Here is a 13,962-nt window from a genome sequence, read left to right as displayed (position 1 = left end):
GAGTCCAAAGGGCAAGGCTGAGAACTGAAAATGATAGGAACCAACAACAAAGTGTAAATATTTCCTGTAGTTGGACCTTATAGGGATATGGAGGTAGGCATCCTTTATGTCCAAGTTCACTAGAAATCCCTGAGGTATCACTAAAGGAAAAAGGCACTGAAGGGCAAGCATATGAACGGTGGGTACCTGTAAGAAAAGACTGAGGTGAGAGAGATCCAGGATAGGTCGCCATGGTCCATCCTTCTTGGGAACTAGGAAGGGTATGGAACAGAATCCCTTTCCTTTTTCCTGACAGTGGAACCGATTGTATCATTCCTTGCAAAGGGAGGCTGCCTATGACTGGCTGAAGAAGTGGAAGTTGATCTTTGGATGGCTGGGAAATCCCCCTGGGAGAAGGGGTGATGATCCAGATCATAAAGTAACCCTCTTCTATCATGGAAAGGACCCACATGTCTGAGGTGATGTTTTGCCAAACTGGAAGACAGTGATAGAGCCTTAGAGACAGAGGAATTGATTCTGGGGGGGGGGGGGGGTGTGAGTGAAGGCAGGTAGTCACAGGCTACGTTGCCCTGTCCTGAAAGGGATGTATCTGGGCTGGAGTTTGAGCAGGCGTAGAAGGGGTCTGCTGTTTCCTTGTGCCCTTTCTTGTCCTGGCATGGGCAGCTGGGGCAGTGTCTCCTCATGAACTGGGTCTTTAAGGGATAGTTCCGATGAAATTTGGGTATAGGGGGGATGAACAGGTGTTTTAAAACCTGCAGTTCCTTCCCTTTTTGCTGAAGGGCCTTAAATAGCTCAGCCACTTTAGATTGAAAAAGGGCAGAGTTATCCAGGGATGCATCCAGTAATTTGGCCCTAATATCATCGGGTAAGGGTTGTAGCCTTAACCATGAATATCTTCTAAGGACTGAAGCTGAGGCTGCAAAGTGCAGAAGCTTCTGCAGTGTAACAGCTGCATCTAACTGAATGTCTAGTAACTTGAGAAGACAGGGAAATAAGACTGGAGATTTAAGCTATGGAAGATGAGTCAGGAAGGTCAGCTAAAAAAGCTTGGTGACCTGGGTCAAAACAGCCTAGGCATATTTCGATGTATGTGTCTGGTAATTCACAGCCCTAAAGGCCAGGGTAGCAGAAGTATATACCTTCTTACCAAGGCACTCTATGGCTTTACTGTCCATGTCTGTAGGAAGGATAGAAATGGAGGGAAGAAGCTTGGATGGCTTGTCTGCTGAAACTGAGACAGTAGCAGGGTTAGCAACAGGGCATTTTATCAAAAATGTTACCCCTTCAGGGACTTTGTAAAACCTGTCAGGCTTTCTAGGGGCAGGTGGATGTGACTCAGGATTAAGACAGGCAGCATGAAAAGCATCCAAGAAGGATGGTAACATTGGAGGAATTGCAGAAGGAGCAGGGCTTTCCATTTGCAGAAGCACATATCTTTTTTGAACCTCTGACATTTCAGAAGAGTCCCACTGAAATTGTTCTCTCATTTTAGAAACTGCCTCCCCAAAGGTGAGGTCCTCTCCTGGGGAGTCACCCTCAGCAGATCCATCCTCTGCAGAAACATACCCCAGAGGAGAAGGCATCTGAGAAACATATGAGAGAGAATCCTCTGAAGAGGAGTCTGAGGAGTCTTCAGCTTCAGCTTGGAAAATTTCCTCAGCCTGAGGCCTGGGACAGGTAGGAGCAGGAGCCGCCTGTGGGGAAACAGGCATGGCAGGCCTTAAGGCCATAAAGGCATTAAATAGGCTCTGTGAAAAATTCTGCCAATCAGGTTGGCTTTCAGCAGGAGGGAAGAGATGTTTTCATTTCTTTTAATGAGAGGCCTAGAGTCTGTAAGCTGGGAAGCAGTGGATGCAGTGGAAGGCCCTGTCTGAGCAGCCATAAGAGCCCGAGGTTCCCCCTCATCATTGGCAGATGACATCTGCAAGCCTCCCTGGACGTGCCTTCTACCCTAGGTTCTGTGGCCTCTAGAGGGGTACCTCCTACACCTGTAACGGAAGACTCCGAATGTTCCTCCAGGTGAACGTCGACCACAGGAGGGATGCACTGGTGAAGGGGCAGCAGCAAGTTCAGACCTGGAAACCTTGGCCTTCTTTTTAGGTGGTTCTATGAGCTGACCGGACGACTCTTCCATCCCTAACGCTAAGCATTTAAGACGCTGATTCTTAAGTTGAAAGCGTGCAAATGACTGCAGAGTGTCTTAGAGATGAAGGCCTGACAGGTCACACATGTAAGATGGTCATGCATAGGCCCTAGACAGAAAAGGCAGAGTTCATGGGCATCCTTATGGGGAATCTAATGACCACACCCGCACTTTCCCTTCCTGGATGACATGTAACCTAAACAGACATACAGTGACAAATGGAATCAGAAACAGCCCCATCTGGGTAGTTATCTTAGAAAGTTGAAGATCTGATGGTGAAGACTGCATGGATCACTGACTTTCAACTGGCAGCAGAGAAGTTCTGAGGAAAGGTACGTGCAGACATCACTTTTATGGCCCATGTTCCCTAGGCCAACATCAGACCCACGTACCTGGCAGTGATTACAAGCTTTTGTATACTGGCCGGACGTTCAGGAAGCAACCACAGAATAACTCAAGAGTTTGGAATATGGAAACATGAGAACAGAAGGATATATATACATATATATATATATGGTTCCCCTTCACAAGATCGAATGGATGGAAGCTCGAAATTCATAATCTCAAGACCAGAATCTCGAACTTCCATTCACTCCAAATTGTGAATAGGAGCCTTAGGTTTAAAAAAATAAAAAGTTAACTTACCTTATTGCAGGGGGCCAGTTCCCCCTGTACCCTAGCAGTTTAAATGTGAATGTTCCGTGACCACACTATAGCGGAGAAATGGAAAATCCTCCGTTTTGCGCTTACGCGTATAGCGTGGAATGGGAGATTTCCCTTTCCTTCACTATAGTGCGATCTCGGAGTAGGTATATTTAAGTAGGGGGGTGTGGGGGGTGCTGGGTGCACATGTTCAAGTTTCTCTAAATTCGAGATTCTGGTTTCGAGTTTATGACTTTCAAGTTTATAGAAATTGGATCATATGATGGGGAGCCATACATATATATATATATATATATATATATATATATATATATATATAATATATATATATATATATATATATATATATATATATACATACACACACACACACACACACACACATATATATATATATATATATACATGTGTGTGTGTGTGTGTGTGTGTGTGTGTGTGTGTATATATATATATATATATATATATATATATACACACATATAAACAAAGAAGAGATTACAGGATGAAGGAAGTAGAGAGGCTGTTTGAAGGCTATGGAGTTAATGAGAAATTCAGGCTCTAACTGGCAATGGGTTACAGGAAAGAGGCACAAAACACACAGACACAGATACTAAGAAGTTAACAGACTTACTTGGATGAATGTGTTCGAATACATCAGGTTGGGAAGTTGAAAACAATTCCAGTATAAATGGCTTGTCCGCAGTGCCATCAATGATATGAACCCAGCGATATAACCAAAAATCTTCTGCCCCTTCTGAAAGCAAAAATGCAAACCTGAGATTATGTGAGTGATCTATTCAGTCCATTGCATCAACCTTCAAAACTGCTTGAACAGAAAAAAAAACACAGCCATTACCTTTTTTCCTTAATCGTTCACATCTTCCTACAAATATCACAAGGCCAATGACATCACAGGTATAATTATGTGGTAAGTGGTCCAGGTCGACTCTAAAAGAACAAAGTCATTAAAGTGGCTCAACATGTAAAGTTAACTCCAAAACAATAATGTTTTTAACAAGGAATCTGTAAGCAGCTCCTTTCCCCTCAACTTTTGCCATCCCAAAGTACACATTATTTTAAATGGCGTAGGTCCTTTAACAGACATAACTTGAGCACAAGGCATATTTAAAGTATAATGTACAACAATCAAAAATATTTAGTACAACAATAAAATATTCAGTGACACACATTAACTATCCTACGAGTATATAGATGAAGAGCATATATCCTTGTATCTAACAATGATTCAACTGTGCAGTTTAGTCTAATGCTTACATATTTAAGACATGATTGATTTAAATAATTTCCTCTACATGAAAAGAAATAAACATGTTAATAAAGAATTTTAAAATGACTATAAAACTGGTGAAAACTGGAATAAGAGGACTGTGGTGATAGGGGGAGAGCTTAAATTTCTCAGAGGTTTCCAGTAAGAAGACAAGGAGAGCATGAACGATGGGACAAGTATTGGCAGTGGTGGTGGATTTCAAGCAAAAGGGGCTTCAGCAACGATACATAATACCTTTCAACTGCTGACTACTGCAGCATTCTGTGAGCTACTACACATCAATGACCACCCTGCAGTTCAGATCAACATCCCAGAGAAAAGGACAGGATCACAAATTAAGCTGAATGCCTGAGATTACAGTATGGCATGTTAACCTGCTGCACAGAACAATGAAGGGCAAACAAACGGTGGATGGAAAAAAAACAGATTCAAAAGAAGTCTGGAGAGTAATAAGGGAATGAAGCAAATGTTAAGGGAAAAAAAGATGCTCTGGTTCATGAATGAGGTCTCAAAAGACACTGGGGACTTCCAGAAGAATAAGTACAGTGGGAGAAGGAAACATACATGCATGAGGACTACATGAAAAATGTACCCAAGACTGTTAAGACCAACGTAGAGCAGAAGGAAAAAAATGGTGAGAAAACTGAAGGGAGACAAAAAATATTCAAGGACACAAGAACACAAAAAGAGGATATACATAGGAGCAGTCATGGGCAGATTGATGAAAGTTTGAGTGACTTTTCAAAAAACAACTCGCTTACTGCCAGTTCGACTGGCATAGAGGGATAAAGCCCAAGCTACAATCTATGAAATCTGTTCTCAATCAGTAATGCAAGCATCTGCAGGTGCAAGTTTGAGGAAGATGAGAGTGCCTATGCTTGAGAAGAGGGAGTGGAACAGGACAGTCTTATTTCCACAATCCCTTGAAGGATGGGTGGAGTTGTTTGTTTCCAGTCCTGGAATGTGCACTTGGTTCACCAAACCACAAATGCAATAGCTTTCCTCAGCGGTTGCATGGAGGAATGCCTATACAAAAGGGGGTGTAGTGGTGATGTAGATCTTACACCCCACACCCAAGACCAAGGGTTAGAGGCTTAAAAAAATACTCTCAGTCCTGGGCTGCTTGTGATGACAAAAGCAACCGCTGTGGTGACATAAAAGACAGCCTTTCTGGAGATGGGAAATGCCTACAGGTCAGCAGGCACAAAGGTAAAACGTATGCAAAAAAAAAAAATAGAAGGCTGAACCAAAAAAATCTCAAGTAAAAGTAATCCTTATAACTAAGAAAGACTACCCTATAAATACTAAAACATCGTACACAAAAATAAATCCACTACAACAAAATCACAAAAATGCCCTCCAGGGTAAATGGTACAGAAAAGTAACACACCTTCTAGGGCTGAGGAAGCCTTCTGCCAGCAGTACAATACTTAATAATTATGAATGAACTAAAATACATTCTCCTACCAGGAAGTATAACCTGCTGCCAGAGAATGAATTTTTAATTTTTTTTTCAATCAACCCTTAATAGGTCATAATTCTTTCATATCCCCTTCACTCCAATAAAGACTGGTCGCCTGGCACTCTTTCCTATCCATAATATTTCTCCAGCAACTTACTTTCTTAAAACTTCTCTGTAATTCTAAATCAGAACTTTTCTATCAGATTTACAGACCTAAGACATTTACTGTAACTAACAACATAGCTACTACATCTCGGGTCTCACACAGACATATGATACTAAATTAATGTAGCCTTTCAAGTTCCACTGTTTAAATTCATCTCTTCTTTCCTCTCAATCTTTCTCAAGATCAGAAGGCAGTATGATGTGCAGGTAACAATGTTAGAAAGCACCAAATGTAAATACCAGCTTTTCATCCTCTGCTAGTGCATACAGTGATGAAGTCCTGACCATGGCCCAGAAGACTAGTGGATCAGGTGTTTTCAGCAGAGGCAGAGAGAATGGGTATACCTATTCTGAGGGGTAGGTGAACGTGCTGACATGGCAGATTACTCATCAAACCTGGTAGAGACCAGAAATGGAGTACTGGACTGGGGACAAGATGGCCAAGGGGCCAAAGCATGACTAGGGCCTGTGGTGGGCACAAATTCAAGAGCATGCTTAACTGCCTGTCTGTCCATCTAAGAATAATTAATCACAGTTTCATTAGTTCAACCAGCGGCTCACTGGCATTGGTGCAGAAGGCTGTGTGTGCACTCTTGAGTGTGCCGTTGTTCTGGTGAGATGTTATACTGAGGCCCCATCTGCCTGAGTTGGTGGTAGGTCAAGTACATATAAAGGACCCCATGACATTTATTGAAAAAGAATACAGGAAGTTCCCCAGTGCCTTAACCAAACTTCCACTAGTTAGTATGAATACCACATGACGTCTCTCCTGGAAACAGGCCTCTGGCCTAGTGAACCTCACACGGTCAACAACTTGTAAATAATAAATAAAATAACCATGTGAGTTGGAGGGGGGGATACGGCTAAGGAAAAAATTCAGTCTTAGATTCAGTGTGATAGTATTGCCACACACACACTCTACATCCTTGTCACAGGTCGAATCAGAATGATGTAACTATCGAGGATCTATTCATCTGAAAGGAAAGAACCCAACCAAAGGGCCATGTTGTTGTAACCCCAACTATGGTGGCTTTAGAAAGAAGGAAGAGATGGGGGGAAATCCAGGAACTGAAGTCAATAAAAAAAAAATCTGTTTTTCATTCTGATCCCATGAACCAATCTCACCTTGATGTAAAAATCACTCTAGTTATAGCCTGAACACACTACTTTGTTAAACTCAGTGGTACTGCAGTTTCAAACCTACTGTCCATTTACCAAACTAATTACATGTGCCTTAGATGTCAATTACATTTAACTTCTTATATCTTAGATGCTGGTTTCATAGTAACTGTGGTCATTTTATGTTTCTACCTTACTCTATCACTTTTCTTTTAATACAATAATCGCTATCCCCCATATTCATAAACACTGCAGAGTCCCTTAAAGGGATTACATATGAGGTTACTCGTCAAAGGTAAAAAGAAACATGATTCATAGGTGGTTACTAGGCTATTGGCCCAAGAGATATTTTAAGCATAGCCAAGCTATCCCCAAGTTTGCCAAAACACTGATGACATGTCAATATCTCACAGAATTTTACTATTACAATTTATGCTTGTACACATCAAGCATTCAGAGGCTGCCCCTGTCCATTAGGGATAAAGGTATCACACCATGAGTAAATTTGCAATTTCCCATCCATTGGTCCAATTTATGTGTGAAATGGTTAGTGATGAGCATTACTTCATACGCATGGGAAGCCTGTTCCACAGAAGGGGTAATTTTTTGAGATACTTACCTGTCTTTACAACATGTCCTGTTTACGTCACAGGTGAGGTTTAGGTACTTAGAATAGGTATTACTGATGCTATTTGTTCTGCAGATATGCAACAAATCAGTATGGGATAAGAGGATGCATTATAGGCTAGGCATAGATCACCGTGCAGCAGTCTGTAGGAAGCAGAGTACAGGGATAGGACTTTGAGACAGTCTGCATAGTACTTATTGTTTACTCCCTCTAGTCTTATTTTGTGACTAAGTACAGTTGTGTAAGTCCTACTTACATGTAACAGTGGATGTTCAAATTTCAAACTGCCTCAGTGGCACATGAGTTCTTTATCCTGCACTAACCCACAATGGCAACTTTCCAGAGCTCAGAATCCTATCCTCTGATTCCCTGTGATATGGTATTGGCTAAGCTCCTCCCATCAAAGGATGCCTAACCCCGGTTACAGAAAGTTAGTTACTCAGGCTTTTAGTGCCAAGTAGGAAGAAAGTACAGTTGTGTACACTTACTATAAATGTAGATGTTCGAGAGTATTCACTGTTGCAGTCATTACATTTGGGTTATCTGCTTGCAGTAGCCCTCAGTCGGCCTGATTATCAAAGTCTTGGGTCCTGCATCGGTTGCTGTCTCATCCTCCATGACGTCAGGTAGTCAGAGGTATAAAACATGCAGCCGACGCCATTACATCAGTTTTTCTTGCCCCAGATGTCAGGTGCCCCCCTTAATGGGAAGCAATTACACACACACACACACACACACACATATATATATATATATATATAGATAGATAGATAGATAAATATATATATACACAAGGTTATACCTCCAACAAAAAAGCAAACACACCAAAAGCTTTTAAGTATAGTAAAGGAGAATAGACGTATAGCCAAAAGAAGTCATGGGGCTGGAGGGAGGGTAACCAGGACTGCAACAGTGAATACACTCGAACATCTACATTTATGGTAAGTGTACACAACTGTACTATGCTCTTCATGTTTTACTGTTGCAGTCATTACATAAGGGTAGATTCCCAAAGCTAAGGATGGGAGAAGGAAGTTAGAGAGCATTAGGACCAGCTATTAAGCCCTGCAAGACTGCAGTGGCAAAGCCAGCTCTGGATTTAGAAAACATAGGCATGCGGTAATGCTTGGTGAAGGTATGTACAGAGCCCCAGGTAGCAGCATCTAGGATGTCCCTGGTAGGGACACCTCTGAGAAAGGCTGCAGAGGTAGATGCAGCTCTGGTGGAATGTGATTTTATCCCCAGTGGGGTAGGTTTTCCATGGTGCTTATAGCAGAAATGAATGCAATGGCTATCCACTTAGAAATGGTTTGCTTTGAAATAGCCTTCCCCTCTGCCCCTGCAGCAAAGCAAACTAGCAGTTGTTCAGACTTTCTGAAAGGCTCAGTCCTGCCCAAATAAAATCTAAGTTGTCCGTGCATGTCCAAAGTGTGCAGTATTCGTTCTCCTTTGTTCTGTGGATTAGGGAAAAAAGTAGTCAAATGAATGGACTGATTAAGGGCCACACTAGACACAACCTTGGGCATAAAGGAAGGACTGGTCTCGAGGGACACCCTGTCTGCATGGAAGATGATGAAGGGCTCCACTGCCATGAGGGCCTGTAATTCAGAAATTCTTCTTGCTGAAGTGATGGCTAGAAGGAAGGCTGTTTTCCAACAAAGGAATTTCAACTCTGCAGTTGCAGCTGGCTCAAAAGGAGGTAGAGTGAGCTTTTCCAATACAAAGTTAAGGTCCCAGGCTGGAGTAGGGGCTCTCCTGCTGGGTGGTCTTAAATTTTTGGCCCCTCTGAGGAATTGCTTTAGCAGGGGGTGAGAGAAGAGGGGTGGTTCAGTACTATAATGTGCTGAAATGGCAGAGGCATGAATTTTAATTGACGAGAAGGAAAGGCCCTTGCGGAGCATCTCTGTTAAGTACTGAAGAATATGCGTTAAGCTGGGCACTGTTGTGCCACCGAGTCTGGCTCGAGGAACAGTATCTTTTCCACTTTTTATCATAGGATTTTCTAGTACTAGGCCTCCTTGCCTGCAGAATGACACCTAGCACCTGCTTACTGAGGGATGCTACTGGAGAGCTCAAGGAATTAGCCATGCTGCAAGGTTCAGGGTTTGAAACTGAGGGTGCAGAATCTGCCCCCCCTGCTGGGACAGCAGGGAAGGGGTCTGAGGTAGGTGCCATGGTTCCAGCAGTGACATACTGCGCAAGAGGAGGTACCAGTGCTGGCATGGTCAGTTTGGTGCAATCAGTATTATCCTTGGTATGTCCTGTTTGATCTTTAGCAGAACGTTCGACAGGAGAGGCAGAGGGGAAAAGGCAAAAACTGAGAGGCTTTCCCAAGTGAAGGACAGGGCATCCACTTTCCAAGCTTGACTGTGGGAAGTCCTTGTGCAGAATTTGTCCAATTGGTAGTTTTGGGGGGAGGCAAACAGGTCTATCTCTGGATTCCCCCATTTGTTTCTCAAAAGGCTGAATATCCTTGGTTCCAGTTTCCACTCACGTGGGTCCATGCGATTTCTGCTTAGGTCGTCTGCCAGTGAATTTAGCTTGCCTGGCAGGAATTGAGCTTGTAGGTGCACTTGGTAGCTCAAGGCTGTGTTCCACAGAGCCATGGCTAGTGTTCAGAGTGGGTACGAGTGGATTCCCCCATGCTTGTTTATGTACCCCATAACAGTGGTGTTGTCTGTCTTTACCAATAATTGTCCTGGAAGAATGTAGTCTTTGAAGGCTGTCAGGGAATTCTGTACAGCTAACATTTCTTTTCGAGTGATATGCAGGTGCATCTAACTCTGGCTCCATTTTCCCTGAATGCACTGCCCTGCCAAGTGAGCCCCCATGCACAGTCTGATGCATTTGTTGTTAGGGTTTGGGTGGTAGGGAGTAGAGTGAATGGGAGCCTCTTGTCGTGGTAGCAGACCTCTGCCCACCAAAGGAACTCTGTCTTTACGCAAGAAATTATAGGAATCATTGATACCAGGTCCTGAGAATGTTGACAACATAGGCTTTTTAGATACCATTGTAGTTTCCTCATATACAGTCTTGCATATGGAATTAGTAGAATGCAAGAGGCCATGAACCTCAGGGCTTGCAGGATTTTCCTTGCAGATAGCTGGGTCTTTTTGGCCAGTAGTTTGAAGTAGGCTGTCAAATAAACTTGTTTCTCTGGCATGAGGTAAGCCATCTGGAAAGTTGTGTTCAAGCTTGCTCCCAGGAATACAATTTGTTGGCAGGGTACTAGAATGAGATTTCTTTTCATTTATAGTGTACCCCAGTGAGGTTAGAAGTTTTTTTTACAAATGCCAGATGTTTTAGTAGCATGTCCTGGCTTTCTGCCTGAATTAGACAATCCTCCAGGTATGGGTATATTTCATATTTCTTTGCCTGCAAAATGCAATGGCTGGAGCTAGGCACTTTTTGAATACGCTGGGCGCAGTAGATAAGCCAAAGGAAGTGCACAGAACTGATAGTGCATGGAGCCTGCTCTAAAGCGTAGGTATTTCCTGCAATATTCCCTTATTGAGATGTGCAGGTAAGCTTCCTTTAAGTCTAAGGTTGCCAACCAGGAATCCTTGCCTAGCATAGGAAGCAGCTGTTGAAGTGTTAGCATTTTGAATTTTGGGAGTACCAAAAAGGTGTTTAAAACAGAGAGGTCCAGGATAGGACGCCAGGAGCTGTCTTTTCTGGGTACCAGGAAAAGTCTTGAGTAAAAACCTTGTCCCCTTTCTTCTTGCTGGGACAGGTTGAATAACCCTGATACTTAGAAGAGAGAGAACCTGTTGTTCGGCCTCTGCCCACTGATTTGGGGGTAGGTCTCGCCAACTGTTTGGGATTGGTAAGGTGTGGAAGTGGAATCTGTATCCCTGGAAAACTATATTTAAAACCCATTTGTCCTGGGTAATGAGTTCCTAGTTTTTTGCATGCTGGGCGATCTTTCCCCCTAAGGGAGTAGGTAGTTGAGCAGGGCTTGGAAGGTTTAAGGTTAAGCCATTGTGACATTTTTCCATAGGAGGGTGTCTTACTAATTCCAGCTTTGGAAGTGGAAGCCCCCCACTGCTTAGGCCAGTGAGTACCTTGAGACTGTAGCCTAGGTGGTCTGCTGTTCCTGGGTTTCGACTGAGAAGGCCTGGAAGAGACAGGAAAGGACCAATTCTTAGAAGGCCAATGCCTACTAAATCTGGAAGGCTGTACTTGCAGGAAATCTTTAACAGTTTGCATAGATTTAGCTTTTTCCTCCATCTTTTTAAGGACGACTTCTGCTTTCGTTACCAAACAGGCGGTCATGGTTTAAGGGAGCATCCAGTAATTTAGCTTTAACATGATCTGGCAAATTTTGCTTCTTAAGTCAAGCATGCCTTCTAAGAACAGACCCAGTGACGGCAGCCCTGCAATATGCTTCTAAAGAGTCAAAACCACATTGCAAAGTATGTTTACCAACTTGTTCAGCAGAATGCATTAAATCCTGTAATTCTTTATTTTCAGCACAGTCAGGAATCAACATCATTTTCTGTTTAAGTAGTCCCATAATATGCTGTTGATACTAACATATGAAACTGGCAGTTTAAGGCCCTAACTGCCAAAGTAGCAGATGTGTATACCTTCTTAAACCATCTGTCCAAGGCCCTGGAATCTCTATCAGAGGGGGCAGGGTTTTTGGCAGTAGTAGCCTTAATGCCTTTAGGTCCTTGGGAAATAGTCACTGGGTCTGCAGTAGGATTCTTGCAGAGGAACTTGTGAGGTTATGTACTCTGTTATACCTGTCTGGTTTCCTGGGAGCTGGAGGTAAAGTGTCTAGGGCCAGGCTAGATTCCAAGAAGGCATTATCTACAATGTCCAGGACAGGAGGGGTAGCTAAAGGCCTGTGTTGAGGAAGGAGTAAGAATTTCCTAAGCCTCTTTTTGGAGTCAGAGTAATCCTGGCTTTCCTAGCAGAAATGCTCCCTAAGAGTGTGCAAGGTTTCACCAAAAGAAAAATCTTCTGGAGGGGAAGCAGAGGGAATGCAGCCCTCTGCATCAGAATCCTCATAGGTGGATAAGGGCAAATCCTGGTAATCAGAAGAAACAGAAGTTTCAGAATCCTGATCAGAAGGAAAATCAGTTCTAGGTCTCTTCGAGGGTGAAGGCTGGCTTCCCCTAATTAAAGTAATAAGGTCTTCAGCCATTCTTATCATTTATTTTTTAAGCATATGGGCCTGATCATGCGGTTTGGACGTCGGTTTTCTAGATGTGGGAAGAGTTTTAGGCCTTGAAGAAGAAGATGGCGTTGGTTTGAAATGCAAGTCAGTAGGCCTGATTATACCCTCAGAAGCCGGTGCCTGCACAGCGGATCCGGACCCATCCAAGGTAGAGACATCCGCAGGTTCCATGGTCGAAGAAGCATCTCGCGGCATACCGGACTCTGAATGGGTCTCAGTAGAGGCCTGTGAATCTCAAGTAGCGGGTATCAGGGGCTGCGAAAGTGCCTCACTGAGTACCAGGGAAATGGCGACTAGCTTAACGGAAGCGTCGTTGGCAGCTTTGGACCTATGCGGTCTGTCTTTATCTTTACGTTTTTTTCAGAATGTCGGTAGTCGAATGGCTTACTGAAGCCATTTCTGGACAGTTAAACCGAGTACCAAAATAATTTGCAGCAAAAATAAATCAACAATAAATATTTTGAGGGTTGAATAAGGTGCAAAACTAACAGTGAAGGGCGTCGTGGTCTGGGACTAAGCAAGGAATGCAGTACAAATGAAGATCTTTATGAGGTATTTGCTTTCCACGGGTAATACAATTGTTAACTTTTACTGACATCGGTTTAGAGCAAGAAAAAGGATCCCCAACAGGGTACTTAACTTTTTTGAAGACTTCGGTTCTTAAACTTGAAAACGAAAATTTCAGGAGTCGGCCAATCGGCACTTGCGAACTGCTTCTGCTTCGGACACAGCGCGGCATGAAAGACTGATGTAATGGCGTCGGCTGCATGTTTTATACCCCTGATGTCATGGAAGAAGGGACAACATCTGACGCAGGGATCCAAGACTTTGATATTTAGGCCAGTTGAGGGCTACCTGCAGGCAGATAACCCAAATGTAATGACTGCAACAGTGAAATACGAAGAACATCTTAAGTAATGTACTTACCATAATGATAGACCCCTTCATCTCAGTCTGTCCAATATATGTGGCTCCTCAAGCCCCCACTCGGATCCAATCTGGACGATTTAGTGCTCCAGTCTCGAGCCCTTCCAAAATTTTTCAATCCTATAATGCCCTGCTTTCTCCCTGACTAGTTCAGATTGAGATAGGCACCTAAACTTGAATGTCTTGTACTGCCTTTGATCGAGGGAAAAGGTCCCTCAGATTCTAAAGATTGGCAGGGGAAAGCACACTGGGTTGTCATACTGGACAAACTGAGATGAAAGGATCTATCTTTATGCTAAGTAACTTTCATATACTTATCAGCACAAAAATTTCCAGGGTACATACACTAAATGCAGGAGCTCAGCGTAAAAGCAAATCCAAA

At 43.2% G+C, this 13,962-nt stretch overlaps 1 protein-coding gene across 1 annotated transcript in view; it reads right to left on the bottom strand.

Moving 5' to 3' along the window:
- RADX (RPA1 related single stranded DNA binding protein, X-linked) overlaps positions 1–13,962 on the bottom strand; it is an 804,920-nt gene that overhangs the window by 577,969 nt on the left and 212,989 nt on the right. Inside the window, exons 5-6 of the mRNA XM_044057246.1 lie at positions 3,663–3,754; positions 3,438–3,560 (exon numbers count right to left, since the gene is read on the bottom strand). Coding sequence (XP_043913181.1) covers positions 3,438–3,560; positions 3,663–3,754 — 215 coding nt within the window. The remainder of the gene's footprint in view (positions 1–3,437; positions 3,561–3,662; positions 3,755–13,962) is intronic.

Source organism: Protopterus annectens, chromosome 15.part0 (assembly GCF_019279795.1).
Source record: "Protopterus annectens isolate FY-2018-M chromosome 15.part0, PAN1.0, whole genome shotgun sequence".
In the NCBI taxonomy this organism is placed as follows: Eukaryota; Metazoa; Chordata; order Ceratodontiformes; family Protopteridae; genus Protopterus; species Protopterus annectens.
Note: the sequence above shows the minus strand (reverse complement) of the source record. Positions and strands in the feature narration are given on the sequence as shown.